The 15,273-nt window shown below is 41.2% G+C and overlaps 2 protein-coding genes across 3 annotated transcripts in view; one reads left to right on the top strand and one right to left on the bottom strand.

The window, feature by feature from the left end:
- cdr2a (cerebellar degeneration-related protein 2a) overlaps positions 1–924 on the bottom strand; it is a 30,410-nt gene extending 29,486 nt beyond the window's left edge. Inside the window, exon 1 of the mRNA XM_001921397.8 lies at positions 678–924. Within this exon, the coding sequence (XP_001921432.2) occupies positions 678–759 (82 nt within the window). The 5' untranslated portion in view covers positions 760–924. The remainder of the gene's footprint in view (positions 1–677) is intronic.
- Positions 925–1,077: 153 nt separating this feature from the next.
- Positions 1,078–14,489, top strand: mfsd13al (major facilitator superfamily domain containing 13a-like). 2 transcript variants are annotated; one of them, NM_001122620.1, is given in 6 exon segments: positions 1,084–1,458; positions 5,410–6,129; positions 8,065–8,219; positions 11,216–11,299; positions 13,504–13,647; positions 14,233–14,489. In NM_001122620.1, coding segments are annotated over 6 exon segments (1,383 nt in total). In that variant the 5' UTR covers positions 1,084–1,311; the 3' UTR covers positions 14,366–14,489.
- The last annotated feature ends 784 nt before the right edge of the window (positions 14,490–15,273 follow it).

Raw genomic sequence — 15,273 nt, forward strand, 5'->3', positions numbered from 1 at the left:
GTATTTATCTGACTGTGTTATACTTTAATAGACATTGGCTGGTAATGTTTTCCTTATATTATTTTCTAAAATTATAAAATTAAGGAGAAAGTCTGAATGTGTAAAAATAAAAACAACTTTACCTTAATCGGAAACAGACATCGAGCCGGGAATCGAACTCGGGTCACCGTGAGCACCTCAGCACTATATGTCGACGCACTTTAAAGACTACCTTTCAAGCATTTCAGAATATATTTTTTGTTTGTTTGTTTTCATCATCATACTCCATCATCATCATCATCATCTTTTTTTGTTTGTTTCATCATCATCTTCATCATCTGATGACGTCAGCGGTGCGCATTTAAAGGGCTTCAATGGGCGTGACCTTCAGTTAGACAGATTACACACTGCTTAGATTATCGCCTCATTAACCTGCTTCTCATTCACATCACTCAACATTTAAACCCTACAGTTTTACCCTGAATATTTCGCCTGACCTTCGCGAAATTCAGGCTGTAACGTTATCCCGATTGATGCTGAACATAGTAGCCTGACTACAACCGTTAACTGCAACATTTGTAATAAAACGTTACGTTGGACATTTCTTTAAACCATCTTTTCCTGTAGCAGTCTACATGTGTGTGTGTGTGTGTGTGTGTTATTAATGATGCATATATTATTAAAGGAGTTTGTTTTACCGTGCTCCAGGTCTTTTCTGCTGTACCACAGCTCCTCCTCACTGCGGTCAAAATCCTCCTCTACTATCACGTCCGTCAGCATCTCGACTCCTTCTAAAGCTCCCACAAGTACCGCCTGTCTATTCTCTTTTTCCCGTGTATTTTAAGACATCAGCGCTCTTTGTCTGCGGTATAAACGCCGGTGAGTGGCTGCTTCGGTCCCTGGCGGTGAGAAGAAGCGGCGCCCGCGGCAACGTGGCAGAGTCAGACTCAGCACTGGGCGAACACTGGATAACAACAAGAGCGGATCTGCCTGCTGGCCAATTAGAGAGCGAGGGCGGGATCTGCGCGGCGTCTTGTCCAATGAAAATCTACTACTGGATCGATTTGCGTACAAGCCACGCCTTAGTATTGGAATACCAGGAAGTGGTGCAGTGCCTTGTATTTGGATGAGGTGAAATTGAACTCTGTTGTGGATATACACTCAACTGAAAAACATGTATTCTGTTCATGCTTTCTGATATAATCAATGGAATTAACTAATATGGATCACATATCAGCGACTGCACGAGTTTTATAATAGCGTCTCTTTGTATTATTATTATTATTAGTATTATTATTCAGCTCTGACAGACATCTCATCAATCTCAGCATCATGAGAAACTTTGCTCATCCCGCCGCTTTGGCTTATTGCATGACGACGCTCGGTGCAGGCATGATGAACAGCATTTTCAGTTTCTACTATGTGAAGCTGTTCTTGAATAAGTACAGGATATCAGAGGCGGCTTTCCACCTGTCACAGGTGAGCTTTCAAATCTTTTAACATGAACTCCTACAAAATAAGAAGTCCACACAAGACTTTAAATCATTTACAAGTACTATAAGCTCTAAAAAACCTAAACAGTTTGTGGGAGGGACCTGCACTTTTTTTTAGCCAATCAGAAACGGTCGTTGTCTGTCAGTCACTTGCTGTATTTGTCATTCTGACACGGGATTGGCTGGCTTTTGTTTGCAGGTGTAGAGTGGGCGGTGTCGGAGTGTTAATATTTATTCATTCGTTTTCTTTTCGGCTTAGTCCCTTTATGAATCAGGGGTTGCCACAGCGGAATGAACCGCCAACTTATCCAGCATGTGTTTTACGCAGCGGATGCCCTTCCAGTCGCAACACAACACTGGGAAACACCCATACACACTCTTTCACTGCCAATTTAGCTTATTCAATTCACCTACACCGCATGTCTTTGGACTGGGGGAAACCGGAGCACCCAGAGGAAACCCACAAGAACATGGGAAGAACATGCGAACCAGCGACCTTCTTGCTGTGAGGCGATTGTGCTACCCACTGCGCCACCATGACGCCCTGGAGTGTTATTATGGGTTTTCTTATTCTGTGCATTACATTTTAGCTTTTTAAATATTTTCAATTGCTTTACGAAACCCATTTATACAATAATTTACACAAAAAAGTGAATGTGGTTTTGACAGTTTTGCACAAAGCAATGTCCCGAAAGCAAGTTTTGCTCGGGTGTCAGCATGGTCAACATAATTACAAAGATACATTACAATAAATTATAATAAAAGGTTTACATTTTTCCCATTATTTAGCATGTTTCAAGCTATTATGAGCAAAAGTAATGACTATCATACATTTGTTTCACCATTTACCCACACTAAAATATCTTAGGCATATTTAGGTCAAGAATGATTTAATGAAAAATTCAAAAGCTCTGTTACAGTTTGGTCCCAAAATAATCATTAATTATTAAATGTTTATATTTTCCACTGTCTTTTAAAACCACCAGGTTGTACCCATTTGTCAGCAGGGATGTTTTAATAATTTAAACAGAAATTTTTGTATGGTTACTTATTCTTTTACACATTTTAATAAATACAGATGACAATAAGTATGTTTTGGTTTACCAAACGACTGAAGTTGCCTCTGAAATGGCATATTTCCATACTATAGAGGTTATGCTAAAAAAAGTATGCAAGTCAAGTAGCATGTCCGAATTTAAAAACTGAAAAAAATTATTCAGAGATGATTCCTTGGATTTACTAAATGTTTTTAAGTTAAGGGGCTGTAAACAATTTATTTGGGCTGAATTTAAACAAACAAATTAAGTTGAATTTTATTAAATTTAATTTGTTTGTTTAAATTCAACACAAATAAATTGTTTGCAACAGTTTTGCAGACATCATTTTTTTCATTGCAGTAGGTGAAGTATCCTGATGACCTAATACTTCTGTTGAGATTCTGATGGACGCTACGCTATCCCATGTTGCACTACTAGAGAAATCATGCATAGAAGTAAAGTGATACAACTGACATGTGTAGATCACATGATAATGACAAATGGTGGATGTAGTACGTCCGAGCTCCATTCATACTGCTCATATTCATATGGTATATAACACACTTTTCTAACGGTCATGTAGTAAATTTTAATTCGTATGTAGTACTTCTTGAGTAGTAGGCGATTTCGGACACAGCCAGCGGGTCTGACAAAGTTTGGTGACTTTCTGGTTCTATGAAGGCCCTCCCTCTTAAATACACATTGGTCTCTGATTGGCCCAGTGTGCTTTGATTTGCTGACTTCCTAGTGCATGTTGGAGGAAGGTTGCATTCCAGTCCTATTTTTTATATCTTTCATTCACTAATGCCGAGGTTAGAATGCATGATTTTTTAAAATAGTTGTGTCACTCGGTCTGAACTCAGCATAACTTCTCTCCATCTTGTTCCCTCTGATGTACGTCATTGATTACATCACCAAAGTGTCCACTACTGGCGGAACATCTTAATGGGTTTAAATGCAATGCCCTCAAACTCAAACTCAACTCCTGGAGAGCCACAGCTCTGCACAGTTTTACTTCAATCCTAATCTAACACAGCTGATCCAAGTAATCAAGCTGTTCAAGATAGGGTTCGGCCGGCAGACGATGCCATCGTTCATTGCCGATGACCAATAGAAAACACAATGCTGAGCCGGCATCGCCGATCCTCCGCCCTGCCCCCGTTGCAAACTCGCTCGCGAAAAATACACACTCAGGCCCCGTTTACACTAATACTTCTTAGTGTAAAATGGCATTTTAGAAGGAAAATGATCCACATCCACACTATCTGAACAGCCCTTCATCCGCTGAAAACGCACATCACATGACCACACACAGACACACATTGTCATGCACTCCTCTGAGCTCCAGAGAGCAGTGCACGTCGGACAGTTCATCAAGAATGTACCACTGGATCGCGTCTCACTATAGTTGTTAAACATGATATTCAGACATCCCAAGTCTCCCGGAAGTTCCAGAAGTCTCTATGCATTTGCAGGACTCATAATGGCCGCAAATGAGTGATAATTTCCCTGAAAAAGGCGTGTCTCCCTCCCGGTCCTCAAATAAGTCGCGCACCCTTCTCACCCACGGATCCCTCCTCGCTCTTCAGACATCGTACGATGCCAAATTGGTCGACATCGCCCAACCCTAGTTCTAGACTCTTTTGATCACCGTAAATTAATTGGATCAGCTGTGTTTGATTAGGGTTGAAGCAAAACTGTGCAGAGCTGCGGCCATCCAGGAGTTGAGTTTGAGACCCATTCCCTAAACCTTTGAACACTTGGGAACAGAGGTGGACTGGCCATATGAAGCAGCGGGACGGTGGCCTGATGGGTCAATCTGACCTGCCACCATCACTCTGACCTGCAGCTCCCCCATCCCGCGCTCTTCAATTACCAATCACTTTTACGCCCCCTCCCCCCCCACCCCCCACTGCTCTTCAATTCCCGATCGCTTCTTTTTCTTTCCCTATCTAGTCTTTTATATCCACTTGCTCTTTTAAAGCAGAATTTCGATGCATTGCAGTTTCAGTTACTTCTGTATTTGCTTCACGAGGGAGAGCAGTAGGCTGCTACCTGGCTCAAACTCATCAGATGAAAAACAAATGTGAAGCATCTTGAAGGGAGCGGAGCATGTCAGATACTAGAGAGCATTTGATTGGTCTGAAGATTTGTTGAGAAACTGAAATATGAGATGACCTCAAAGAATTGTTGATCTATTTAAGCGAAAGTGACAAACTGCAAGCTTTGGATGCTTATATGAGGTTAACATCTTCCAAATGCAAATATTGTGACTGTTTTGGAGCACACTAGCTTATAGATATCCTAAAAACTAACATACTTAGACTAACATCTAAAAAACTTGTGGATAAAGCATTATTTAGGTTTTTAGATATTTTGCTAAACTCTTAAAAAGTGTTTCAATTGCACATGCATTAGTTGATCATCAACACTATGAAATATGATACATGTTATACTTTGATAAGTGAAGTCTAAAGTAAGTTAAGCAAACAGACTTAAACCAGATTAGCGGGTTTAGCTGGTCATCCACCCTTTCCACCTTACAATGCAGTTATAAACCCTTGAAAACCATTGAAACAGACCAGCATAACCAGTTGAGCACCTGAAGACCCCCATATACCTCAAGCTAAGTCATGTAAGAAGCTGGTTCCTTGTGTATTTTGATGGTTCAGCTCATCAGCTTCACAGTTAACCAAAAATGAAATAGATGTTAGTTCAAACCTGGATTCATTCTCTCATTTTGTGAAACATGCAGACATGCTAAAATGTGTAAAACGTCTAAATAAAGAAAACCAATGGCAAGCAAAAGTGTTTGATCACCAGCATTGATTACTAGGATATCTAAACAACGTGCCAGTTTGGACCAATAAGGATCCCTTATTTTTCATGTCTCCACACAGGTGGTCTATATGATCTGGAATGCTCTGAATGATCCTCTGTTTGGATATTTGCAAGACAACTCTCGGATGGAGTGCTGCTCCCGGCGCAGGCTCTCTATCTTATACGGAGCCCCTCTGTACTGCCTGTCCTTCCTGCTTGCCTGGTTCCCCTGGAGGACGTACGAGACCGAAGACTGGCTGAGCGGCGTCCACCTCATGGTGACCCTCTGTGCTTTCGACGGCATGCTCACATTCGTGCTGCTGGCCCAGTGCGCTCTGTTCGCAGAGATCTCTGGAAACCACCACAACCGGCTAAGGCTCATCAAGTACAGCCAGTTGGCGTCTCTGGTGGGATCCTCCAGTGTGCTGTTCTGCGGCCTCCTCTCAAAAAACATGGAGGATTTCGCATCCTTCCAGGCCTTCAGCGTGCTGGTGGCTGTAGTGGCATGCGTCTGCATGCTGTACACGGGCCTCCACAGTGAGAGCCGTTTCGACAGCAAGAGCTCGGCCGATGACGCGCAGAGTCCGCCACTCTCACTGGCATCTGTGCTGTCCATGACCTGGCAGATCCTGACCAACAGAGACTTCCAGGTCTTTGTCTTCATGAACTTCTTCCAGGTCTTCATGGTGGCGTTCTGCAACAACTTCACCATGATCTTTGCAGAGCAACTCATTCCTCAGGACGTCCTGCCGTCACTTGCCAAGAGCATCATGTATGGAGCCGGATTCATCTGTCCGCAGGTGCATCAGACGACAGAACTACCACTTATATTCTTAAGGCTCTAGTAAACTGATTAATGTGCATATTTATTGTCAAGTTTAACACTATAACTAAACTAAGGTCGTTTAATGGCAACTTTAAAATCAAGACTAGAGCGCCATCTGCTGGTAAAAAAAGTAGTCTAGAGTGACAAATGCTGTTCAAAACTATCCTAGAGCACCATCTGCTGATAAAAACCAGCCTAGAGCACCATCTGCTGTTAAAAACCAGCCTAGAGTGCCATATGCTGATAAAAACTACCCTAAAGCGCCATCTGCTGCTAAAAGCTAGCCTAGAGAGCCATCTGCGGTTAAAAGCTAGCCTAGAGCGCCATCTGCTGTTAAAAGCTAGCCTAGAGCACCGTCTGCTGTTTAAAGCTAGCCTAGAGCGCCATCTGCTGTTAAAAGCTAGCCTAGAGCACCGTCTGATGTTAAAAACAAGTTTAGAGCGCCACCTGCTGATAAAAACTAGCCTAAAATGCCTTCTGCAGTTTAAAAACTAGCCTAGATTGCCATCTGCTGTTAAAAAATAAGCCTAGAGCACCGTCTGAGGTTAAAAACAAGTTTAGAGCGCCATCTGCTGCTAAAAGCTAGCCTAGAGTGCTATCTGCTGTTAACAACTAGCCTAGAGCACCATCTGCTGTAAAAAAGTAGCCTAGAGCGCCATCTGCCTTTAAAAACTAGCATAGAGCACCATCTGCTGTTAAAAACAAGCATAGAGCGCCATCTGCTGTTAAAAACTAGCCTAGAGTGCCATTTACTGTTAAAAATTAGCATAGAGCGCCATCTGCTGTCAAAAACTAACAAAGAGCATCATCTGCTGTCAAAAACTAGCCTAGAGCGCCATCTGCCTTTAAAAACTAGCATAGAGCGCCATCTGCTGTCAAAAATAAGCATAGAGTGCCATCTGCTGCTTAAAACTAGCATAGAGCGCCATCTGCTGTTAAAAACTAGCCCAGAGCGCCATCTGCTGTTAAAAACTAGCCTAGAGCGCCATCTGCTGTCAAAAACTAGCGTAGAGCATCATCTGCTGTCAAAAACTAGCCTAGAGCGCCATCTGCCTTTAAAAACTAGCATAGAGCACCATCTGCTGTTAAAAACTAGCCTAGAGCGCCATCTGCTTTTAAAAACTAGCATAGAGCGCCATCTGCTGTCAAAAACGAGCATAGAGTGCCATCTGCTGTTAAAAACTAGCCCAGAGCGCCATCTGCTGTTAAAAACTAGCTCAGAGCGCCATTTGCTGTCAAAAACTAGCATAGAGCATCATCTGCTGTCAAAAACTAGCCTAGAGCCCCATCTGCCTTTAAAAATTAGCATACAGCTCCATCTGCTGTCAAAAACTAGCATAGAGCGCCATCTGCCTTTAAAAACTAGTATAGAGCGCCATCTGCTGTCAAAAACGAGCATAGAGCGCCATCTGCTGTTAAAAACTAGCCCAGAGCGCCATCTGCTGTTAAAAACTAGCCTAGAGCGCCATCTGCTGTCAAAAACTAGCATAGAGCATCACCTGCTGTTAAAAACTAGCATAGAGCGCCATCTGCAGTTTAACGACTAAACTCTAAATTAATTTAATAGAGAACAGCAATAGCAATGCTGTTTGAAATCTCAGAATCAATGCAGAATGGATTTATTGATTTATTGACAGCTCTAGTAAAATCTACATTTCTTTCACTGACAGATAAAGATATTTTAAGCCAACCCCGTATGATTAGTTTACATCTTTTCCCCAAACCAGAAAGGATTTATCAAATGCAGAAGACGAATTAGGAAAATGTGGATAATAATTTTGATCAAATCAGCCTTTTAATGTATTTAATTTGTACAAGTCCTCATTTAATGCACAGAAACATTCTACATCACCATTAGAGCCGAATTAAAAACACTTTTGTTTTGACCGGTCTTTGTGTTGTTAAGCAGATATTGGTGTTGTGCAGTCAGGATCTCCTGCGTAAGTTCGGCTACTTCAGACTGATCCTGATCTCCTTCTGTGTGGAGGCCGGAGCCGCGCTCATCATGCTACTGCTCGGCCCACACAACTACTACTTCCTCGCATTGTTCCTCACTTCCAACATGTAAGTATTTACACTGCTCTTTGTGTCCTGCTCTGGGCTAAAGGGAAAAATATGAAGAGACAGCTCATGATATGTGCATACGACACCGGGAGCGGCTTATATGCCGTCTTTTAAGTTGGGAAGTTTATGCATCTGTACATATGCACTATTGTTTAAATGATTAGGGTTGCCTTTCAGCATATTTGGGTGTTTTGGCTGCATTTATTTAATCACAAACACTGTAAAAAGGGTAATATTAATAAATAATAGTTGTAGGCATGCACTATTGCAACATTATCGTTAACGCAATATTTGTATAAGCAATGTTCTCCCTGCGTTCGCGTGGGTTTCCATTGTCTGTAGTGTATAAGTGTGTATGTGTGTGGATGTTTCCCAGAGATGGGTTGCGGCTGGAAGGGCATCCGCTGCATAAAAACGTGCTGGATTAGTTGGCGGTTCATTCCGCTGTGGTGACCCCAGATTAATAAAGGGAATAAGCTGACAAGAAAATGCAGCCCAAGCTCATTCTGGAAACGTAGCCCTGCGGACGTTTCTGGAGACCGCGATTTACGTTTAGTTTTTTTCAAGCGAACGCTGCGGGGCGGTGTGGCGCCGCTCCGCTCCTCCTCTTTGCGCTCGCCGGTCGACAGCTTGCCTCCGAGTGGAGGGCTTTCCCGATGCAACTAGTTTGTCCGCTTAGCTCCCAGCGTTGCGTTGGCGGAGCGGAGGCCCCGGAGGAGGAGGAGCCGGCCGCGGGGACGATGACCGGGATCGAGTCCGGGGAACAGCAGTTCCAGAAATCAGGTAATACGAAAAACAGAATCCGAAAAATAAGGGCGAGAACGCGGCGGGATCCAAAAACGCGGTCGAAATCGAAGAAGCTTTTTTTTTTTTCTGGACGGCTTTTGCAAACCGTCGCTCGGGTTTAGGGAAGGAGGAGGAAGAGGAGGGCGGCCGGGTCGGCCGATCCGGTGGCTTTTCACACAAGAATAGCGCAGGTGCGAACGGCGCGCGCTCCCGAGAGGCGCCCGAGACGCGAAAAATCCGCCTCTCGCGGATCCGCGAAAACAAAAAACGCTCGAATACAAACCTCCCGGGACGTATCTCGCGGTCCGCAGAAACGTCCGCGGGGCTACGTTTCCACAATGAATCCGGGTTGAGAAAATGAATGAATGAATGATGACCGATGCATGCTTTTATATATTAAAAACCGAAAAGGTTTTGCTGCCTAATATTTTTTTTTGTAAACTGAAGAATAAAAGCAGATGCATTTATTTGAAACTAAAAACTTTACAGTAGTGTATTTTGAGTGAATAATCACTTTAGGAATGCAGGCCAGATTATGTGTTTTCTGCTGCTTAGTGCATAAAGCCTTCTTTCATGCATAGTAACTAGACGTATTACAATATGTGTTGTGTTTATGAATCCACCTTTGGACCGGTTTCAGCACACAGGTCAGAATCATTAGCCCCCTTTTTATTTTTGTCTTTCTTTTTTGAATATTTTCCAAATGATGTTTAACAGAGCTAGGACATTTTTCACAGTATGTCTGATAATATTTTTTCTTCTGGAGAAAGTCTTATTTGTTTTATTTCGGCTAGAATAAAAGCAGCTTTAATTTTTTTATGAACCATTTTAAGGTGAATATTATAAGCCCCTTTAAGCTATATTTTTTTCCGACTGTCTACAGCAGGGGTGCTCAATCATGTTCCTGGAGATCTACCTTCCTGTACAGTTTAGCGCCTACCCTGATCAAACCCACCTGAACCAATTAATTAGGACCTGAAATCCACTTGATAATTACAGACAGGTGTGTTTGATAAGGGTTGCAACTGAAATCTGTAGGAAGGTAGATCTCCAGGAACAGGATTGGCCACCCCTGGTCTACAGAATAAACCATCGTTATACGAAAACTTTCCTAATTACCCTAATCTGCCTAGTTAACCTAATTAACAAGCCTTTAAATGTCACTTTAAGCTGTATAGAAGTGGCTTGATAAATATCTAGTCAAATATTATTTACTGTCATCATGGTAAAGATAAAAGAAATTAGTTATTAGAAATGAGTTATTAAAACTATTATGTTTAGAAATATGTTGAGAAAATCTGCCCTGTTAAACAGAAATTGGGGGAAAAATAAACAGGGGGGACTTAAGTTAAGGAGACTTAAAATGATTCAATGTTTGTTTAAAATGAAAAAAAATAAATTGAAATTACAGTTCAAAAATTAATTATCTTACATAGTTTTTTCTTGTTTCTAGACCAAATATCTATGAAATCTTAAATCAAAAAGCATTTAAGTCAAAAATAGTTGTTTTATTAAGTGTAATTATTAATATTATTCAGAAGTGCAAAGGATTATAGGAAATGAAGTTAAACTACAAAACAAGCTAGTGCCCTCAAGTGTCCAAAAGAGGGCACTGCAACAGGTGTGACAGAAACTGGAAGTTGCTGAGACTTTTATTTCAGTATGCTGATGCACTTCCAACTGATATGGAATATTAAGTAGGGGGAGGGGCTTTAATATTAATAAAACAGAAGGACTGCCAAACTTGGAAGCAAATGGTCAGACTTTGATTGAATATTACAATACAACACATTTTTATAACTAATTATGGATTAATTAGTGGATTAATTAATTGATTAGTGGATTTTAAAGGGTCTTTGAAACCCCCAACTAAATATCAGAGATTTTAATGTGTGCTGAACATCAATTAATGATCTGTTAAAGATATTAGTCAAGGAACAGCTGGCTAGTTTTGAGCTTTCCCTGGGGGTTGTAGCATAAAACTTTTTGTATTATGATGATGCATCTGTGTCTAATTATTATTCATGAGAATGAGTTTTCTTATATGTGAAGACACTGTTTGTCAACTATTAAGTCAAGCTGTAAAGCCGTATAAGTTCATGAAATACCATTAATACTATATTAACCTTACATGGAGAAGGCATAAATAATGCAACTGTTCATAGTCAAGTGTATAATGTATTATTTATGTTGTTTTGCTGGTGATTTAGGGTGCTGGTTCAGGCCGCCTTCAGTCTCTTCAATTTGCCTCTGGCAGACATCATTGACTCCGACCTACAGAAATACAAACGCAGGTACAGTGTGTTGCCTCTTTCTTTTCCTTTGTGAAGCATTTAGGTCATATGTTATTTAGCTATACATTATTACAAGGCTTACATTGGTCAGTCACGACATTCCAAGGTATGTTATTCCCAAATAACAACTGCTGAATAACCCAGCCTACTCCGAGAACTTCAAGTCACCTTGACTTTTAGTCAATACGTTCCAATCAATATGTTTACATTCACATTCATAAGTATCCGCTAGTCCAGGGGTCACCAACATGGTGGGCACCAGGTAGCCCGCCAGGTTCACATGAGTTGTCCGCAAGGCCTGTTCTAAAAATAGCTCACCATAGCACCACATATGAGTACACTGTATCTAATATTTTTATAGGTATTCTTTTTAAATCACACTTGCATTGGTGTAAATTTGAAAATTACTTTAAGTTATATATTAAAAAAAAAAAAACTTTAAAAACAATTTCAGACAAATGAAGTGTTGCATATTGATAATTATCTAACTTGTTAAATCATTGTTGACAACTACTGTGAGAAATCATTAACATGATCAATGTCTTCACATAGATGAATATTATTAATTATTAATAATAACATATAACTAAAAGTAAACTAAGAAAAAAATGTGTTATTTAATAACTAGTAGCCCTTCACACTAATCGGTACCCGAGAGGTAGCTCTCAGTTTCCAAAAGGTTGGTGACCCCTGCGCTAGTCTGTCTCGCTGTGGTTTTTAGCTGTTTGCCGGCATCTTGTGAATGAATAATGCATTGGTAAGCAGTTTTGAGGGAAGTTACTTTTAAAAGTAATGCATTACAATGTTGAGTTACTCCCCAAAAATGTAACTAGTTGGGTTACGTAGTTACTTTTTATGGTAAGGGATGCATTACGTTAATTGTTTTTGAGTTACTTTTGAGTAATTTTTTCTAATGCTGTGTTCACACCAGATGCGGAAAGCGCGAATAATCGCGCTATTTGCGCGTAAATTGCCGCGTGAACATTTGAGTTTCCTTTCTTCATTCGCGCGTCAAACCCCGCTTCATTCGCCCGTCAAATCCGCTTCAATTGCGTGTCAAATTCACTTCAAAACAGACGCGGATTCTCGTAATGGGCAGGGCTTCTGTCTGCCCGGCGACTCTAGCTTCAAATGCTAGCTAAATGGCTAACATGGATTTTATTAAGAAAATAACAGTATTAATGTGCTTTTTGGAGACTGAAAAACAGCGTCGATACGTTTAGGGTCCTGTATGAGTCCACTGCATCCTTTCAGAGGTGCATCCAGCTCTGTGAGCTCATAAACTCCTCCAGAAACTGAACATGGATGACGGAGACTTTCATCGTTGCCTCTGACTGAGCCAAGCCCAGTTTGATGACTTGTTGTCGTTGTCGCCTGGGGGATTTGCCCTGGGACACCATCAACAGGTTCTACGTCACAATCACGCCCCCACAAGAGCAAGCTTCTGATTGGTTAACGCGGCGCGAATGTCCACTGAAGTTCAGATTTTCGAACTCGAGAGATTTGCGCAAAACGCTCGTTAAGCGTGTCAAACAGCAAATGCTCAATTCGCCTCACGCGTATTGCGCTATTTGCACCGCGCAATTCGCCTCATTCGCTCGGCAGGATGTCTATTCGTGCATTTGCATTGACTTAACATGTAAATCACTCGCGCTTGACTCGCGTTCCGCGTCTGTTGTGAACGCAGCATTACCCTGAGGCTCATGGGCATTGCTAGGCCTATTTTAGGGGGGGTGTAGCAAAATGTTCAAAAGAAAAAAACACATTTTCAACATTTTAATAGATATTTTGCATTGAATAGATCACAAACATAATTTGACAACAATTGGGAACATTTTCTTATTTATGACAGGTGTATATCCTTAACATTTAAATAGTTCCGCCATCACCGTCCTGATGAAGTCATGTGATTTTACTCACATGAAGTCCAGGCTAAATTTATAATAAAAGTCCTGTTGACTAAATTTCGTTAGAACAGAAATAAACACACTAAAACTTGGGTGTCCCAGATTACCCAAATTCACCCTTCTATATCCCCAAGATAAAATATTGTAGCATCAACCACAACGGTGTTGTTCTTTAGAGCTAAAACGGTAAATATGAGGCTCTAAAAGTCTAATGTCAGCTATGAGGGAATGTGCATGTGTTGGATGTGTTCAGTCTGATTGATTGCTTCTGTGATGTTTTCTCCTGAATGAGTCCAGCTCTCCTCTCTCCTCAATGGTTTTCGGGACCAATGCTCTCTTCACGAAGCCGGCTCAATCTCTGGCTCCAATGCTGGTGGTGTCCGTCCTCAACCAGTACGGATATGCAGAGATAAAGGATGCGGGGAAGAATGTAGATTCAGCGTGAGTTTACTAGTCAATTATTACTACTCACTCAGATGGATTGCAGAACAGAGTTTTTGTATGTTTTGTTCATCCTTGACTGAAACAAAACTAAACCGAGCCTTAAAAATAAGATTCACCAAGCATCAAATGTAAGTAAAATTGGGGAATATATATATATAGTGTCTTTAGAAAATCATTATAACCTGTGAAATCTATACCCTTTGCTCACCTTGCTTTCAAAAGACCTTCAGGATAAAGTTGTAGAATTTTATACCTGTGTACTGTACTACTGTGTACTAGTACTGTATAATAAGGATATATACTTTTTTCTTAATTGTCCTCAGACGAGAATGGATGAAAACTTTGGTTAACGTTAGCAGCCTCTAGTGGTTGAAGAGCAGCATTACACTGCATTACGGGAGTCTGTGCATTTGTTTCTGCTTTGTGTGTGTGTGATTATAATAAATGTTGTGTGTGTGTGTGTGTGTGTGTGTGTGTGTGTGTGTGTGTGTGTGTGTGTGTGTGTGTGTGTGTGTGTGTGTGTGTGTGTGTGTGTGTGTGTGTGTGTGTGTGTGTGTGTGTGTGTGTGTTTTTCTTCTGCAGTGCTCTGCGCAGCTGTATGTTTCTGCTTGTGTGTGTGGTGCCGCTGTGTGTGGCGCTGCTGCAGGTGTTGGTCTGGAGGCTCTTCTCTATACGAGACAGTCACACACTGGACGCCAAGTACACCGATGGATGATTGCAGATGTTTATTTCGTGTGTGTGTGTGTGTGTGTGCTTCTGTAAAGGTACATTTTGATTGTCAGAATGTACTGCAGTGAGAGGGTGTTTCTAGATAAAAAATGATTCAGGGATTTCTCATTGATGATTTTTCTGGTGGTTTTCTTGTTTTATTTATTGTTGAAATGTATGCTCAGATTGCATGCAAAATGCAAGACATGAGATGCATTATCTGAAATGTAGGAAGCTGTGATATATGAAAGGGGAATCTGCAATCAACTAGTCATCTTTAGGAAAATAAACTGTTAATGTTTGATTAAGGACTGAAATGGGAAGGGAACAGATGGATCTCCTGACCTGGTTAAAGGATTGTAAGTAACTTGGTTTATCAAAAAACATGCACTTGAGTGTATGTGATGTATGAAGGAGGAGAGGGAGATGGAGATAGTAAAGTCTTGCAGAATTACAGGGACCAAAAGTGCCATTTGTCACAGGCCAAATTGAATTTGCCATTTTCTTTAAAGGGCCATGAAACCCTCTTGTTTCAGCAGGGTGTTTCCACACCTCTACTTTGGAATATGTCAGGAAAGTGGGCGTGTCCAACTCTGTTCAGGGGGGAGTGTCGGAGGAGCAAAAGAGGGATGATATGGGAGTGTCGATTTAGGCACGGGCTGATTTTCAGAGTCAAAACACAGACACATACACATACACAGGGGAGAAAGTAACTGTGTTTACTTGGACATCTGTAATCAAATTATTTGACAAATTATTAAATGCTGGACTTTAACTGCAGTTTGGCTCTTTCATTCAGGGAATTCATTCGTGCCCCTCGTGACAAATGAGAAATTTGGTTCAAGGAGCTGCTCTAAGCGTATAATTTCCATGCAATGTTTGTTACCCCACAGCGAATAAAAGAAAAATATCAGA

This window comes from Danio rerio, chromosome 3, assembly GCF_049306965.1.
Source record: "Danio rerio strain Tuebingen ecotype United States chromosome 3, GRCz12tu, whole genome shotgun sequence".
NCBI lineage: Eukaryota > Metazoa > Chordata > Actinopteri > Cypriniformes > Danionidae > Danio > Danio rerio.